This window comes from Hippichthys cyanospilos, chromosome 1 (genome assembly GCF_059441005.1).
Source record: "Hippichthys cyanospilos isolate Australia breed blue-spotted pipefish chromosome 1, RoL_Hcya_1.0, whole genome shotgun sequence".
In the NCBI taxonomy this organism is placed as follows: domain Eukaryota; kingdom Metazoa; phylum Chordata; class Actinopteri; order Syngnathiformes; family Syngnathidae; genus Hippichthys; species Hippichthys cyanospilos.
Window position 1 is genome coordinate 28,759,304 of NC_142369.1, and position 17,069 is coordinate 28,776,372.

General features: G+C 39.6%; 1 protein-coding gene across 1 annotated transcript in view; it reads left to right on the top strand.

Moving 5' to 3' along the window:
• LOC148430006 (transmembrane protein 132C) overlaps positions 1-17,069 on the top strand; it is a 121,820-nt gene that overhangs the window by 94,779 nt on the left and 9,972 nt on the right. The window contains exons 5-6 of the mRNA XM_088432841.1: positions 6,227-6,370; positions 13,435-13,643. Of these exons, the coding sequence (XP_088288967.1) occupies positions 6,227-6,370; positions 13,435-13,643 (353 nt within the window). The remainder of the gene's footprint in view (positions 1-6,226; positions 6,371-13,434; positions 13,644-17,069) is intronic.

A 17,069-nucleotide genomic window follows, 5' to 3' on the forward strand; every position in this document is an offset into this window, starting at 1 on the left:
ATTTTGAGTTACTGACAAAAATACGTTTGGCCAAAAATGTTAATTTTTAGATTTCTCTAAAACTAACCATCATAAGTGTTTTATGGATGTATTTTAATTTTCCTAACCCTATTTCCCAGCAGCATAAACATACAAATTGTAGTCTTACAAAGTCATTTGTACACAGTTTTAGCTCAAGTTTTTAGCGAGCGTGTGCCGGCAGCCTTCTGCAAAGTAGTTCCTCACTTCTGTCATTCACAAATAATTCATATAAATTGACAGAGTGAACAATAAAAGTTGAAAGACCAGGATGTGACTATGGTGGCTGGGGAGTGCAAAACAAAATAATAAGTGTCAAACCCTTTTACAATGCATAAACACATTTACAGTTATGAAAACAAATTTACAAAAGACAAAACAAATTACGTTTAAAAAAACAAACTTAGAAAACCCTGAATAATTTTAAGTCGTAAAATGAGAAGGTACTGGATCTTTGAAAGATAAATGTGCCAAAACTTGAAATACATTTTTTTTTTTTTCAAAAGTACATTTTTCTCAACTTGCCGACATTCAAGTTGTTGTAACCTGGTCATTTTATACCTACTTCCATGTAATACATATCATAAAATTAATTAAGTGAAGAGATAGAATATATGAATACGTCACTTTTTATTTTTCAACATAAATCTGATTTTGTGAAAACTTGAATTTTAGACTGACTACCTTTACATTCAAAATAATGAAATGAGACAAGTGTCAAGAATAAAAACACAAATCCATGATCAACATAAATGATCTGATTTGTCCTTTTTTAATGTTGAATGCCCGGACACCACACCGAAAGTGCAGTTGTTTCACAGTGGGTTCCCTCTTTTCAATTTACAAACGTAATTTTTTTTTATTTTTGACTACATTTTATTTTTCCCCCATGCACTCCAAAGCAGATTTCTTAACACATTATAATTCACCCAGATTTCAAGGGAAAGGAAGGAAAGCGTACGACCTGATTGGCGAACCGGCTTCTCTTTGAATTTGTGATAGAAATCAGCATGCTCACCCATTTGGTCATAACTCCAGCACAAATTCTAATCTAACTTTTGGCTCGACCATGTTTGCTCATTTATAGCTGATGCAACCAGGACGACCAGGTCAGCGTGAAGCTGCTTTATTCTGGACAAGGAGGAAAAGCTAATCAAGACACCAGAATGGGTGGTGTTGCTATTTCTCATGCTGCCCATGTCACTCAGGCTGACACCATAAATCTCACTTATTTTCAGATCCAGCTGAGACACGGCAGAAATTACGGCCCTGAACACATTACCGAGCAACCGCAGTGCGCTGAATGCTAAAAAAGAGATCCTTGATAAAACAGACAGACACTTCTCTCGAGATTATAGGACACAGACATCTCTCTAACACTGAGGTTCATTGGTTGGGAAGAGCAACACAAACAAGGACGCTTTGTGAAACGTATGTTCCTGCCTTAAAATACTTTGATCTACTCGGATATGCATTCTGACACTCTTTTTTTCAACAAGCAGTACAGCTCGGTTCTGTTTTGGTAACGCGAGGGTTTGGTAATATTTTCACAGGAATATACTGGCTAATCATTGCCGGACCAAATTCGACACATGGGTTGGGACGCCTACCACGATAATAGAGATTGTAGTGGTGGGAGGTTAAGTTTGATACAAAGAGAATAATCATTTCTCTGTTACAATGAAGCTAAAATTGGACAATATAAACCTCATTATAAAAGAAAGCGGTGGATTACGATAAATCGTCTGCTCGGAATTGCGATAGAGAATTCAACCGTAATCCGTGATTGTGAATTGTGCCTAGTGAGCTATGCAAATTTGAACTCTAGTGTCACGGTAATATGAGGTTATTACAGTGTGTCTACCTCCACAGACGTTACTGTCATGGTATATGCTTTCATGAAGTGCTAAGTGAGAAACCCTGCCAATGCGTATCATTAGTCCCCATTTTTGCAGTTAATTGTGCTGCCCATGTCTTCGTGTGTGGCCAATTGATGCATCCCTGTGAGATCCCACTGAGGCTTATTAGTGCCCTGCTCTCAACTTTCTTTCAGCCTGCTGGGTCATCTTCAGCCGCCGTAATCTAACATTAGCCTCAGCTTTCACCGCTTCTCAACCATTTACCAAATCATTCATAATAGACTACCCCCTGGAAATCCTTGCAGACGGAGAATTAATTTAGAGAACCCCTCCATTTAAAGAATTGACTCAAGGGAGTGTGGAAGGCTGGGTATACACAACATCCTTCCATGTCCTATTAGAACTTTCTTGCTCTATGCTGTCTCTCTGTAATGAAAATATCTTTGTCGTGACAGTGCCATGCAAAGTGAATCCTCTTTCTCGCTTTAAAGGACATAAAACATGGTGTTTTTAACACTTTCCACATTGAAATAGATGCATATAAATTATATTTGGCACATTGGCAATTCAATTTCCTATTTAAAATGTGTTTTATGGTACCTTATAATCCGGTGCACATAATATATTGATCATATCAAATGATATGTATAACTGTACTGTTTTCAGAGCGTGTTGGATACACGTCTGTGAGTGCTGGTCAGTCAAGTCTCACAAGACATGAAGCTGAGCGTCTTGCTATTTTATCTACATTTAGTGGTGAGCTTCATGAACATGCAGAATCATACTTAAGTAAAAGCTAAATAAGTATTATCCATTACTAAACAAACAGTACGACACGAATAACCCTTGTGATGGGATGAACATTTATGCTAACACTAGCTATTGCAATGCTAAACAAGCATGGTCGCAATCTGTTCATATGCTAATTAGATCATTAGCAAGCATATGATGCATAGAAGTGTCAGCAGCATGTGGCATCAACAATGTCCAAAACAGATAAAAACACAGATTTGAGTCATTTCTTTCAGAAGCGTCCCGACTGAGGGAGTCATCTGAATGAGCACAGCCTTCATACTATGGTAACCTGGATTGTAGGGAAGTGTCCAGGAGTGATGACGTCAGGGGGGGGGCGACGGGACACGGCAAGAGTTTTTAGAGGGAGTTGAAAAATAAATGGGTGTCGGCTGTTTCGCGCCCAAGGAATATACCTGTTCTGTGCAACGAAAGCTTTGGGACACCTCACACAAGTCACAACACACAATGACTTCCTGACTTCACCTCCAAAATAAAGCCGACAACTGATGCTGATTGCATAAAATAATCTCTGTGTTTGTCAACTCAACAACGCCATGCCAATCGCAAATAGCAATTTTTAAAATTGACAAAACAATATAATTTAAGTTTTTTAGTTTCTATTTGATTAACATATTTAAATTGAATATTTAATCATAATTATAATCTTTTAAACCCTTGATTTATTTTTGCATTATCTAAACAGTCTTTTAATGTAATTAAGACGTAATTTTTCCCCATTCTTCAGCCAGTACTCAAATAAAACAGCTGTTTATTCATTTTGGCTGTTGTGAGAACGCTCAAATTGTATTACTAAAGTTTAAATTCTATGAATAAATTTTGATGACTTAGTTGATTGTTTTTAATACATTCCCTTTTGGGCACCACCACCTAGGAGATGCATCATGCAACTCTATCTACTGGATGCATAATGCATCCCAGCCACCGCTGTAGCTTCTGTTCTATGTGCACCTTATAATCTGGTATATGAATTAAAAAAAAAAAAAGGCCATTCATTGAAGGTGCGATATATAGATAAATTTACATTTTTTGATTGTGAGGTCATTAACGTAATGGGTGTTTTCACTTAAGTGAATCATTAATTATCTATATAACACATAATGCATTAATAACATTAAATGAGCAAATTTGGTCAGTCATAAGTGTGTAATGGGTTGTTCTTTGCATTAATCAGTGACAATGAAGTACTATAGCTCTCATTAAAAAAAAAAAAAAAAAAAAGTTTGGTGAGACCTGTTTTTAGGGGGCCTCCAGAGCCATATGAGCTTTGTGCCTGTCATTTTTGACAACTGAGGTTTGTCAAAGTCAACATCATCTAAGTTTGATGTTCCTTGTGCGCTAAGATTCTCATCGGAAAAGGAGAGTGTCTTTTGAGCAGGCAGCTACTCAGTAGAGAGGAAACAATGCAACTCTGGATGCTGTTATATGAACTGAAGAGCATTCTGAAATCTTTGCTATATTGGAGACTCTCGGCTGGTTGTCTGTTGGTAGCATTCTTCAGTGTCAGACATTACTGAGCTCCCAAGAATTCTATAGCAAGCCACGTAATAATTGTGGAGTAATTTCTCTGAGGGTGAATAGCTTTCATTGGGTGACTGCAGGGAGCAAAAGCTACCACAAACATATTTTAATAGGCCCTCATTATCTTCTGTGACAACCAGAGTGTGTGAATGTGGGCAAATGTGATTAAAGGTTAAGATTTGTGTTGAGAGTGACTGATGAAGCTGTGCCGATAGTGTTTAAAGAACTGAAGCTGTCAATTGTGCTTTTCAGAAGCCCCAATTAAAACTAATAGGGTCGGTATTCTCTCCTAATTTGCATCATCTGCTTTCAGCGCTTGTTTTTTCTCATTCATTTGTGATTTGCAGTGCTTAACCACATCAAGTCCAGATTTGTGATAGCAACCTAGCCGTAGGGATGTGACAAAGACACTGTGTTGCCCCCGGGGCTTAGAGAAGATGGATGTTTTTTGCGTATTACTCTGCCTGGAAGCAGAACGATCACTCAGAAGGTCTGTGAGAAAAGACCATGGGTCTACCTGGCAGAAATGGCAAACACTTTGAATTCCCAAACTGGCACAGACGTCTCCTTGCAGTTCTTTACCAGGCTATAAATGTCTATGCACTCTCTATCAGAATCATGTTTCTGTTCCCATTGTTACGACGGGGCATAGTGAGAGGAGGTGAGGAAGGAGGGGGGCTCAAAAATGCAGGAAACTGAGAGGAACTGAGCTAAAAAATTGCAGGTTCATCAAAGTATAGAGGCGGGCAAAAGCAGGGAACAAAACTGTACAAAGTAGCAATAGAAATCAACTGACTGCGGTCCATGCGAAACGCGGACGGCAGCTACATGCAGCAACGACATGCAACAACGAGGTAGATGACGAGGTGAACACATAAATGACCCGACAAATAACTGGAAAAAAACTGGGGCTTAAATAGAAGTACACTAATTAGGGAAAAACACAACAGCTGGATGGGAACAAGAAGCAGGCGAAACCAATTGAATGAGACACGAGGGCGAGGACACGCGGACAACAGGTGGAACTAATCATACTAAATAGACTAACCCGAGGAAACGGAACATGAACCCAACCAGAAGTAAACAGAAACCCTACAAAACAGAAACCCGAAACCTCACAGCATCAACAAAAATCAACTAACCTAAACAGACATGACAGTTTCATAGCAAAATGATTTATGTTTTCAAGTTCCTTTGTGTGTTTGTGTGCGCGTGTGTGCGAGTGTGTGTGTGTGTGTTTTATATTTCCACAGTAAACTAAAAAGAAAAAAAAAAAACAACAGCATTTTGGCAACCTGGTAAAATGTTGCTATTTAAATTAATGTCACACATTATAGATAGCCCTTTAAGTGCAAAATTAAATTATACAAGGAAATGTCCAGAATATAACTTGTGTTAGTTTGTCATTGTTTTACCTTGTTGCCATGCTCCGCTTTCAACCACCAAATTGTCCTAGTTTGATTCCAACCTACTATTTCAATGACGAAAAGCAATCAATGTTGCCCTGATTACAGCATTGCGGTCCCCTCCTAACAAGATGTCCTTCAACATGTATTTTCCTGTAGATGTATTCAAAGTGGATCAAATCCCTTAACAGGAAACACTCGCCAGCTTTATGACTTTGAATGGCGTGTCTGAGTCACAGAAAAATGTTCAAACAGAATAGACATGAATTATGTACCTACATACTTGTGCTACTAACTGAGTCAAACCTGAATGAAATGTTATCGTCCAAGCTTTAATTATATTGACTTAGCAGTCACACTATCGTGCTAACAATGTCCATAAATGAACTGGCCGAGGCTATGGTAGCAAGAAGTGAACGGTCTTTCGTAATTTTTTTCTTAAAAGATTACGGTATTATTCATGAACTGTTGATTTTTCTCACGAGACTCTCACAAATCAAAAATATTGCTGGTCAACCATTAATTAAAGGACAGATTGTTGACAAGCCACTCCGCCTGTTTTAGTTGTTTGTTCCTTTTATCCCTCTAATTATTTTTCCCACTCCATAGGATACTGAGATTCTAAACACGGCAGTACTGACAGGGAAGACAGTTGCCGTCCCTGTAAAGGTGGTAACCATTGGAATAGATGCTTCAGTTATTGATGTCTCTGAATCAGTGGAGTGTCACAGCACCGATGAAGACGTGGTCAAGGTTAGTGACATTATACTCATCACGTTCACAATAAAATCTTCAATTTCCGCAGGGATATTTATGGAACACCACATAGTATCCAAATATGGCAGAAAGTTTGCATTTAGTTTGACAGATTATGTCAGATATATTGGGCGCAATAGTGTTTCTTCTAAACTAACTAATTTATCATTATGGTTTAGTTCTTTTGCAGTCTCACTGATGATAGCCTGAGCCTGCTATTTCTATTACCTCTGAATGATCCCATTCCTATCTTTATAGAGTTGAATACATTTATACGAATACATGTAAAGTAAACCTATGCATACAAACTCCACGTAAGTTTAGTGACACAGTCAGGAAAGAGTTAAAAACAAACATGTTCATTGTCTGACGAGTACCAATGCTAATGAATTAAAGCAGAGAAATGAACATTGCCATCAATAAATATGTTGTAGATGCGATGATTTCTATGTTTAGCAACCCTGTATAAATTCCTCCGAAACTATAAACAAACACCGGGAAATCACATGAAAGAGTGTTTGATATTCATTCACTGCTGACAGCTTGTTCCGGTTGTCTCATATTTTTAGAGGGCCTCTCAAACCTGGGTCGCAAGACTCGACAGAACAACACATCCCTAATAACTGAGGAAAGTTGAGCCTGGAATAAGCAACTTTGTTTCTGCAGATTCCCACAAACTCCTGAATTATCTATGCGAAACAGTGCCGGGACTGTGTTTCCAGTGAGAGAAGTGGTTAAGAAGTTGCACAGTAGCATCTTGATGTGCCACCCCGCTGTGCAAAAAGCTCCTTCCACTTTATCTCTCCTGTTTGAAACTGTCAGTCTAAGAAACGGGCAGCCTGATGAGCCAGATCAAGTTCAAGTAATGCCCTTTAAAAGGCTATGATAGCACAAAGTCAAAAAGGAAGATTTTTTTTTTTTTTTTTTTGTCACTTGGATCCACTTCCTCATGTCCGAGATGGGAATTTGGATTGTTAAGGCGAGTTCCGCTGGGAAATTAAACTGTCGGCAAAGATGGTGGAAGGGAAAAAGTCGCAGCTCCGCTTGTGGGATCTTGGGTCAGAGCATTCATCCTGCAAGCTCATTGCTCTCGGTGAATGGAAACACATAGTGACATTAAACCTGAATAATGAATCGCTGTGCGCATAAAATGATGCACTCACTTGTGGCCTTGTGATTATGGTGAATTTGAAAAAGAAAAGGTCACCCAAGGTCACATTTGCTTCCCTTTTAACCTCTGTAGAGTTTTGTCTTGCTTCCACAAATCTTCCCTGACGTGAAGACGATAATAACGCTCTGGCCTCATTATTTTGCACGAACGTTGCTCCTTCCAAATTTATAGTTTTGGCAGCTCAAGGGCCGATTATATAAACCAAAACATACAGCCCGTCCCATGCATAAACAGCTTTACATCGAAAGGGCAAATGTGATGGTGTCCAACGTCGCGTATTTGACCTAATATCTGTTCATTGTTTGTTTGAATTGGCATTTCGTGTGGCAGAAGCAAAAGATCAGTGGACGGAGCTGCACAAGTTATAACTGCTTTACTGACATTTTTTCTCTCATGCATCTTTCTCGCTATTTTATCTTCTACCGATGAACACTCAACGGATCGCCACAGCACAAAAGTAGCACTTTTCAACTCAATTATCAGATTCTTCAGTTCATTGTTTTTCAGTTTCCACTTTCCACTACTGCATTTGGTACTTGCGCACACTTGAGCAGACACTCACTTTTATATAAGTAGACACACTTTTGTTTGAGAAGACTCACACTTTGCACATCGAGTCACTCATTCTCTGACAACACAAGAACCGAATGGCATCGAACAGCAAGGCTGGCAATGCAAACAAGGGTTCAAGCACTGTGAATGACAAAAATGAAAATAAAGAAAAAATGTGTTTGCATTGTCTCTATGAAAGTTTACTTTTCTGTTCTTAACTTACATTCACTAATGGTAAATATGTGTCTTGGCTGGAACATTCAAGTACTCTTTTAAAAACTTTAACAGTGGCTTCTTTTCTTGGTTTCCCACAGCGACATCAAAATGTTTTGAATGTTTTGACTACCATAAGAGGTCTGTATGTCTCCAGCCAGTATTTTTTTCTTTTCATTGAGTACTCTGCCCCGTGCACTTTGCAGTTGTCTTTAATTGTCCAGGGTGTCTCACGTCTCGGGAGAGTAGGCACAGAATTGAACTTGGACTAATGAACAACAAAGCCTTTTAGAGATACTTTTGAAACACTTTTTGGCTCCATGGATGGTCACCATCTTGATTGTAGGTATTCTTAGAGCTCCTTTGTGTGTAGCGTGGTTCACATTGTGCGATGCTCCATGAGAAAAAAAAATGGTGTGTGAGTAAATGTGTATTTTATAGAGCATGGTGGCTTCAACCAACATCTCCTATCGCATTACTTTGATCGGTCTAGCTGACACGAGAGTGACCCTGCTTAGACAAGTCTGCACTGTGAATGCTTAGCAGTGTAGCAGTAAAAACGTTGGTTTGAATCATAATGGCCTTCTTGTGTGGAGTTTGCATGTTCTCCCCGAGCCCGCGTGGGTTCTCTCCGGGCACTCCAGCTTCCTTCCGCTCTCCAAAAACATGCATGCATTGGACATACTAAATTGTCTTTAGGTGTGATTGGGAGCGTGAATGGTTGTTCGTCCCTCTGTGCCCTGCAATTGGCTGGCAACCAGTTCAGGGTGTCCCCCACTTACTGCCCGAAGTCAGCTGGTATCGGCACCCTGCGGATGGAGAAAATGGATGGATGGATTATTTAAGCATATCGGATGTCTGTTGTTGCAACTCAAATTTTATGACAATTTTTTCCAGAAATACCGTTTTTCATTAAAAATGAATAAAGGAAATTATTATAAATTTCAGAAACTTGTAAATAAATGTGTTCTTAACGGCCAACAGTATGTTTTAAATGCCCTGCAGTTGGCTGGCAACCAGTCCAGGGTGTCCCCCGCCTACTGCCCGAAGTCAGTTGGGGTAGGCAACAGCAAGCCTGCGACCCTTGTGAGAATAAGCGGCTATGGAAAATGGATGGGTAGATGGGGTTGGTCATTGAACAATATGAAAAGGCAGCTACAGTATAACCATTCTTTTCATGGACTGAACCCATACTGTGTACCTAACGTAACGGCGTCAGCAGTGGTGTCTGTGCAGACGAGTCTGAACGGTTAAGTGCTTCTGTCAAGGCAAAGACAGCCTCAGCCCACCTTCATGCTGTCTGGTCCTATTGTTTCATATCTGCCATGGATTGTCTCTGTCTGGTGAGTTGTTAATTTCCTGGGCTGGATCCAGAGACAGCCCTAATGTGTGCTGTAAGTATTCTCCCGTTAGCTGCCTAATGTGTCTGATTAATGTGCAAGCGGATCCTCCCGGACATTTACGGTTCTTTGTGAACTGAAATGGCAGAGACTGTCTAATTCACACTCTGCTTGGAGGATGAGTTAAGGGTTAAAGGGACGGTACGTATTTGTATATTAACACCCTGATTTCACGATATATAATAAGGAAGCTGAACACATGATGCGATGTGCATGTCAATTGGCATGTTTCCCATTTTGTTCTACTGAGATGATTGATTTAAGAAGAGATAATATTCATTATACTGTGGTTGATCTTAATTTGCCTCTGATCGACCAGTTGTGATCTTTGAAATAATAACTATAAATACCCAAAGGGGAAAATTGCTTTTCTCATTTATATAAATGAACACATAGTGTACAATGCTTCCTCACATATTGACTGTGATTAACACCACCGTAAAGAAAACCAAACATATACACTATTAGGGTGAATATTAAATGATGAGGCCATCTACTGTATAATGCTGATGCAAAAAGTTGTAAAATTGTTGTCCAAATGACTACAACAGCCAGTGCAAAATTAATCAGAAACCATCACTCAGGAATGCATCATTCAATGTTGCAGTTGATATCTTGGCTGCCTCACTAATTAGCTCACATCATACCTGTTCAACAATTTTGGAGGGATCTTCACTTCTTGATGATGTCACTAAGGTGTCATATTTTACTCCACTTGCTGATGTCTTCACAGTTCTCAATGGTGCATTTAAAGTCTTGGCAAATATTTTGTACCCTTCCTCTGATTTATACTTTTGAACAACGAATCGATCCCTCAGAGGCCTCCGAAGCTCTCTGTGCTGTAAGATGTGACCGTTAAACTGTCAGGAAAAGCATACTAGAACATCTGAACAATATTTGGGGTACTCTTAGAAATGGTGCCTTTTGTCACCCGATATGGGGAAATAAGGTAAATAAAGTCTGGAAATTATTTATTTTGGTCTTATTTGTTTCCAGTTAATCAAAACAACTTGGTGCTTGAACCAGGGTCCGTTGACTTTTTCCATCCGCTTGAAATTAAAATACATATTGCAAAAACGAGGTAGCATAATATACTGTAGGTGAGCGTGCATGTCCTCCCTGCCAAATTCTAACAGGTGATCACGAATTCCTCAAACATCCCGAAATCATGCTCGTTGGGTTAATTGAAGACTCTAAATTATCCATATGTGCCCTGTGACTGACTATGTACTAGAGTGAAGTGAAATCGACTCAAGGCTCACCCTTGACATGGAGAGTGTGGCTGGAGGTGGGTAGCTTCCCAGAAAATGAAATGGATGCACACAACATGGCAGAGCAAGCACACCGGAATGCTAATCACAAGAAAATTGTAGTCCCTCCAAAGCACAGGAGCATCTCTAATAATGTGTAGGAAATCTTTAAACGGTAGCTAGTAAGACTCCAAACTTAATTTGATTTTGATTAGCATCCAAATCCTGTAGAGCGGACCAGATAAAATAGAATATTTGTGTGTCAACTGCAGCGTCTATTGATTGATTTCTCAATTTGGGGAGAGGGCCTTATTGGTTTTAAATGAACAACGTTCAGTTATTCAGCCACATGTAAGTTAGTGAAGACAATTGAATTTATATGAGCATCAATGCCACTGTTTAGCCTGCTCTGATGTTATTCAAGACTTCTTTGACTCAACCCGCAATGCGAGTCACAGAAAGGACATTATTAAGTGTAAGGGGCACTAACTCTCAGCAGACAGAGTACAGGGAACAATAGTTATGATAAGAAGCAAAGGCCCTTTCGACATCTTTATCAGTTCAAACAGTCTTTCACGCTGGGAGCCTCCAAACTTCTCCATGATTGGATGTAGCAAAGGGAGTGATGCCCCCCTTGTAGGAATCTTCAAAAGGTTCATTGAATTACTCTCCTTGTTCATATTTAATTGCAATACTGGGTGGCATATGGCTAACATGCAGGCACAGCTCAAGGGACTTTTTTTCATTTTTTCATCAATACATAGGGGATCTGAGAAAATAATGTATAAATATACATATTAGGATATCAATTAAAATCCTTGAGAGGCTTACGACACAGATTTCTGACAAACAATGGAATGGAATTTTCAAACAATGGAAGAAAAACAAGAACAATAGAAAACGCAACAGTGCAAAAAAGATGGCAAAAACACAAAAAAACACAAAAAAAAACAATTCCAAACTGTACAAACAAATATTATTTACACCGACAAAAGCACTTACAGTCCCAAAAAAAAAACGACGACAAAAAATGCAAATAATCCACTGATGATAGTTGTGACCATTTGAAAAATGTGTCATTTCCTGTCAGAAACAACAGTCCATTTCGTCAGGCTTACTAATACAATTCGGCTAATGTTTGCATGCTAATGAGCTACAATCCAAAACGTGTGGATAAAGATGGAATTTTTTAAAAGTGTTCAGCGGCAAATAATATGGGTTTATGGATGTAAGGCTGGACATAAGGGCTGGTGTATAATATGTATTCCCAGCTTGTTCGACTGTACAGTGTTCGGTTAGTGTATTGATTAAAGTTCACGCCACAGGAGACTGCTGGGCTTCTTACTGTGAAAGCACTAAACTAAGATGAGTCAGTTTACAGATTAACTGTGCACAGTCCGATTCCATATTATCGTCATATTATCATTACCAAATTCACCGTCAATGAAAGCAATCGGCATCCTGCTTGTACTCTCCTCAGCAAAAGGGAGCGTCGGACCGACGGACATCTGACGGAATGTCTGACCTGACGATTATGACGACGGAAGAAAAAAAAAAAGATTTTCATTCATTCTTATTCTGTTGTTTTTATGAGCGTCATTCGCTGGTCCATTAGCAAAATGGGTGTCCGTCGGTGCTGACGGTGACTCCACCTCTGATGTGTTCTAAATATAGATACCCTCACACAGTAAATGAGTTGTGATGTTTGAGGCAGCATGCCACTAAACAAAGTTTGCTTCTCAGTCACCGTGCGATGGACAGATGTCTTGCCAAGGTGTTTTGATGAAGGACTGTTGATACAGTACATCACAGTGGAGGAACCACCATCACAGAAGATTGCCATCTAATAGGATCAATGAAGTGGATTGCGTGCCAGAAAACAAGCAATATCTGGTTTAGTCTTGTTGATTAATGGCCTCTCAAAGAGTGCATGCTTTTTTTATTCCCCATAAGAGTTTTTTTGATGTTAGCAGTGCTTGCAAGGCTTTATCATAAAACATTTAAAGGGGAAGGGGCATCTTTTAAACTCTAGCATAAGCGAAAAAGAAGCCAAGCTAAGAGTTCAAAGACAATATGCCGAAGTGATAGTTGTATTTTTCTGTAGTTCAAAATTGGACTGGCCATTTTTTTTTTTTTTTGTAAAGCAATATGTGAAACAGATGGCTTTGAGTTTGGCCATTTTATCAATACAACTGCTTTCCTTTTACCAGTTCCCATCTGTTGGTATCTCTTTTAGCCATAAGCAAAACTTTAAAAGAAGAGTTTGTTTTTTTTTCCTTGAGGTTCAAATATGTCCTTGCTGTCTTCCCTTTTGGAGTGTGGACCTTTCATCTTGTTCAAAGTCACTACACTCAGGAATGTTGAGGACTGTAAAGTCTTACAATCAACTTTGAGGGTGGGATGACCTCATTGTTCAGACTTTCCTAGTACAAAAGCCGAATCTTATAACTGTCACTCTTCTTCTACCCACTGCAGGTGTCAGAGAGGTGTGACTATGTTTTTGTGAATGGCAAAGAGATGAAGGGCAAAGTGAAGATGGCGGTGAACTTCACCTACGCCTACCTGAGTGCTCAGCTGGAGCTCAACGTGTGGATCCCCCGACTTCCCCTCCAAATCGAAGTGTCTGATACAGAGCTGAGCCAGATCAAAGGGTGGCGAGTGCCTATCATGGCCAGCAGTTCCAGGTAAAGTGCTGCAAGATGCTCTAAACTGACACCGGCCTTCCTCTTGAACAAAATTGATGTGCTGTGTCTCACAGAGTATCACACGTCAACTCTTTTTAGCACTCAAAACCAGTTTGGAAAGACATGCGGCACAAAACTATGGTGATAGCTGAGGGAGGAAATAAAGTCAAGGATTTCAAAGTCATCATTTCAACAGGCCTTTTTTCAAACGCAAGATGACGTTACACAAATGTAGAAGGATATGATGCACTAAATGCCATGAGGATTTTCATGGTCACATGAGTTTGGTTATAAAGGGAAGTGGGAATAGCAAATACAGGCAAAAAAAAAAAAAACACATTGAAAATGAACTTAATGTGTGAGCCTGGAATTACTTGAATTGTGCAGAACACAAGAGGCTACCCAAATGTACAAAAAAATGATACCTGGTCACTCATTTGAAACTATATCCAGCTATAATTCCAGTATAATCTCACAGTAATATACAGTCCACGATAATTGCAGCCAAGACCCTGTCTGCCAACCCAAACACTATTAGAAGCAATGACCTACATTTACAGCTCAGATAAATAGTAAAAATGTATTTCCAACACTCTTATCTTCATTTCATTGCATGTGTCTTTGCTGCGCAGCTTCTATTCACAGATGGGGCTGGGGGATGGCTATACGGTTTTGGTGATGTAGAGCTCCCAATGGTCTCCATTGCGGTGGAGGACATTACATGTACTCCCTTATCACAGATGAGTGGTAGGGGTGACTGATGTATTAAAATAAATAAAATAAAATGTCCGGCTTACGTGGGCCAGGTTCAGGGACCCATTGTGCGTAATTCAATTCCGGATGTTTGTCCTGTGTGCGGAAAAATAGCTTAGTTTGAGACAGTAATACTTGCTTTTTTCACTGGTGATTTATCTAATATTCTGATTTATGGCAGGCGATGATGGATGTGGATTAATGACTAGCACTGTCTTTTCCCACCTACCACTCTGAGGCTGATCAGAAAATGGCTGAGCCGTGCAATACAACTTGTCATTACAGCCGCCTTAAGGTGGCATGTCATTGGACCTCTCAGTCATCAGTTTGAAAGACATTATCAGAGCTGTATTGAGGTCAGCGCTCTCCTCTGGGGGCTCATCACCAGCAGCATCTGCCAACACCTCTCCTATAACACTGAAGGATTGCATCAATTGCTGGAAAAACTACAAGCCTCCCTCAGCTCTAATTAGATTTGGAAAACGTGGAATTTGGACTTATCCTTTTCACCGCTGTTCTAAATACGCGTTGCCCCTTCTGGTTACATAAGTAGGGGACAGCCCAGCGATTGACTGGCAAGCAGTCAAGCGTGTTCCCGGCCACTCGCCCAAAGTCAGCTGAGATAGGCTTCAGCTCACCCATGACAATAATGAAGCCAAGCAGTATAGAAAATGGATGGAGGGATGAAAGCAGTCCCAGAGGTGTGTCGGATGACTTTATCAATAGGGACAGCCGGGGTGTGCTGTAAATGTTGATGCCAACATAACTGCTTGTTTTCTTTGTCCTTTGCATGTCTTTGTTTATCAGGAGGTAACAGACATGACCTTTTAAAGTAACACTCTGTCTCTTGGAGAGAAAGGCCAATGGTCCACTTTTCATAGCCTAGACAGAAGGGAGCCAAGGAGCTCCGATACTAATTTGAGTCAACTTCTTCTATCAGCCAGGCTAGCAAAGTTGCGGCTGCAACAAGGAAAAGTAAGCGACATTGGACACGTTAGTCGGATTCTTGCAAAAGCTCTCCTCTCTCTTATGACTGGCGCTGTGTGTATGCCTCACCCCTTCCCTCCCTAAGCCTCATCAAAATGGAGACAAGATAAGCCCTCGCAGACGACAAACTTGCGTCGAAGCAGCACTCAGGCATAACACTTTTTAAAAATAGTTATACTTAGCTTCTTTTCCTTCTTTCCTATCATTGCACTCATCAATTGTTTTTTTTCTTTTCGACATTACATTTTGATCATTTTCACTTCACGCAGCACAATCTTCAACGGAATAAGTTCTGTCAAATAGATGCGCATTTGAGCGTATGTATAGGCATCTTTCGGTACACAATGCCCTCCATCATGTTATTGTAGTTGGTAAATGGTAAATGGAGTGGACTTATAGTAGCGCTTTCTAAACAGCATATAAAATGTAATACAAGGGGCCAAAAGCTAGCACTCGAGTAAGAAAACGGTGAGGACGAATGAAAGCTATGGGAAGATATTAATATTATATTATTGTGTAATTGTTTAATATTATCATACAGTGGGCCCCCGGTTTACGTTATTAATCCGTTCTGTGGTTGCGATGGTGACGCGAATTTGCCGTCCAAACCTATGTTAATTAGCTAATGTGTGTAAAATCCCAGGTAAAAACATAAAAATTGTATATACATATTAATAATTGGTATCAAAATAGTATACTAAGTGCTACGTGTATATAATATACATGTATACAGTACAATTAAATAACATCAATTAAAAATATAGATAAAAGATTTATTTACCTTTGAGCAACGTGACGAGCTTGTTATGGCTGTATTCCCTAGTGAGTATAGCTTAGGCTAGGCTATCTTAGCCTTCTTCGTATTTCTTGATTATATCCAGCTTCGTTTATCACTGAGATGTACAGTTTATCCACTCGGGTGTACCCCAAAGTTTTTAAAAGCACCGTAGCGCATGTGTCCAGCCGTGCTTTGGTGTCTTGTTAAACAATTGAAGTTTGCAAATCCAGTGTAGCTCGAAACACCAAATTGATCCTTAGCAAAAAAAAAAAAAGGGATTCCCAGTAGAACAATTTGCAGCACCCCTCAGAAGCCGTAAGTCAGCGGTAAACAAAAAATATAGAAAGGATTTATTTACCTATAAGTGCCCCTTGTTATGCCCATATTCCCTAATAACGGTTATCTCCGGCATCGTTTCTCTCTTTAACATCACTAGCAATCATGGGACCCATGGCTAACCCTTTCAACTTTGAATTAAGCAGTAAAATGCACTATAAATACGGTTTTGTAACCACTCACAATTGAACAAAGCTTTGCCCTTCCGCCATTATGAAACAAGTGAGGCTGACCAATAGCAAACCACCATATCCGTGAGGAGACGCCGACAAAGCATTGTTGTCACGCGTTGCATGGAAGCAGTTAAACGACAATAGTAAATAAGTGTAATTACCTAAAAACACCAGCAGATGGAGGCAAAACAACACAAATACAGCCAAGCCCCTACGGTCATGACAGTTGTTTTTGGAAAAGGTCATCAAGCAGGAATGAAAAAACTCAGTATTCCACAACGCAACATGAAAATGTCGTTTATCAGGGAAGTTGTAACACGGGGGTCTTCTGTAAATACACACATATATATATATATATATATATATATATATATATATATATATATATATATATAATTA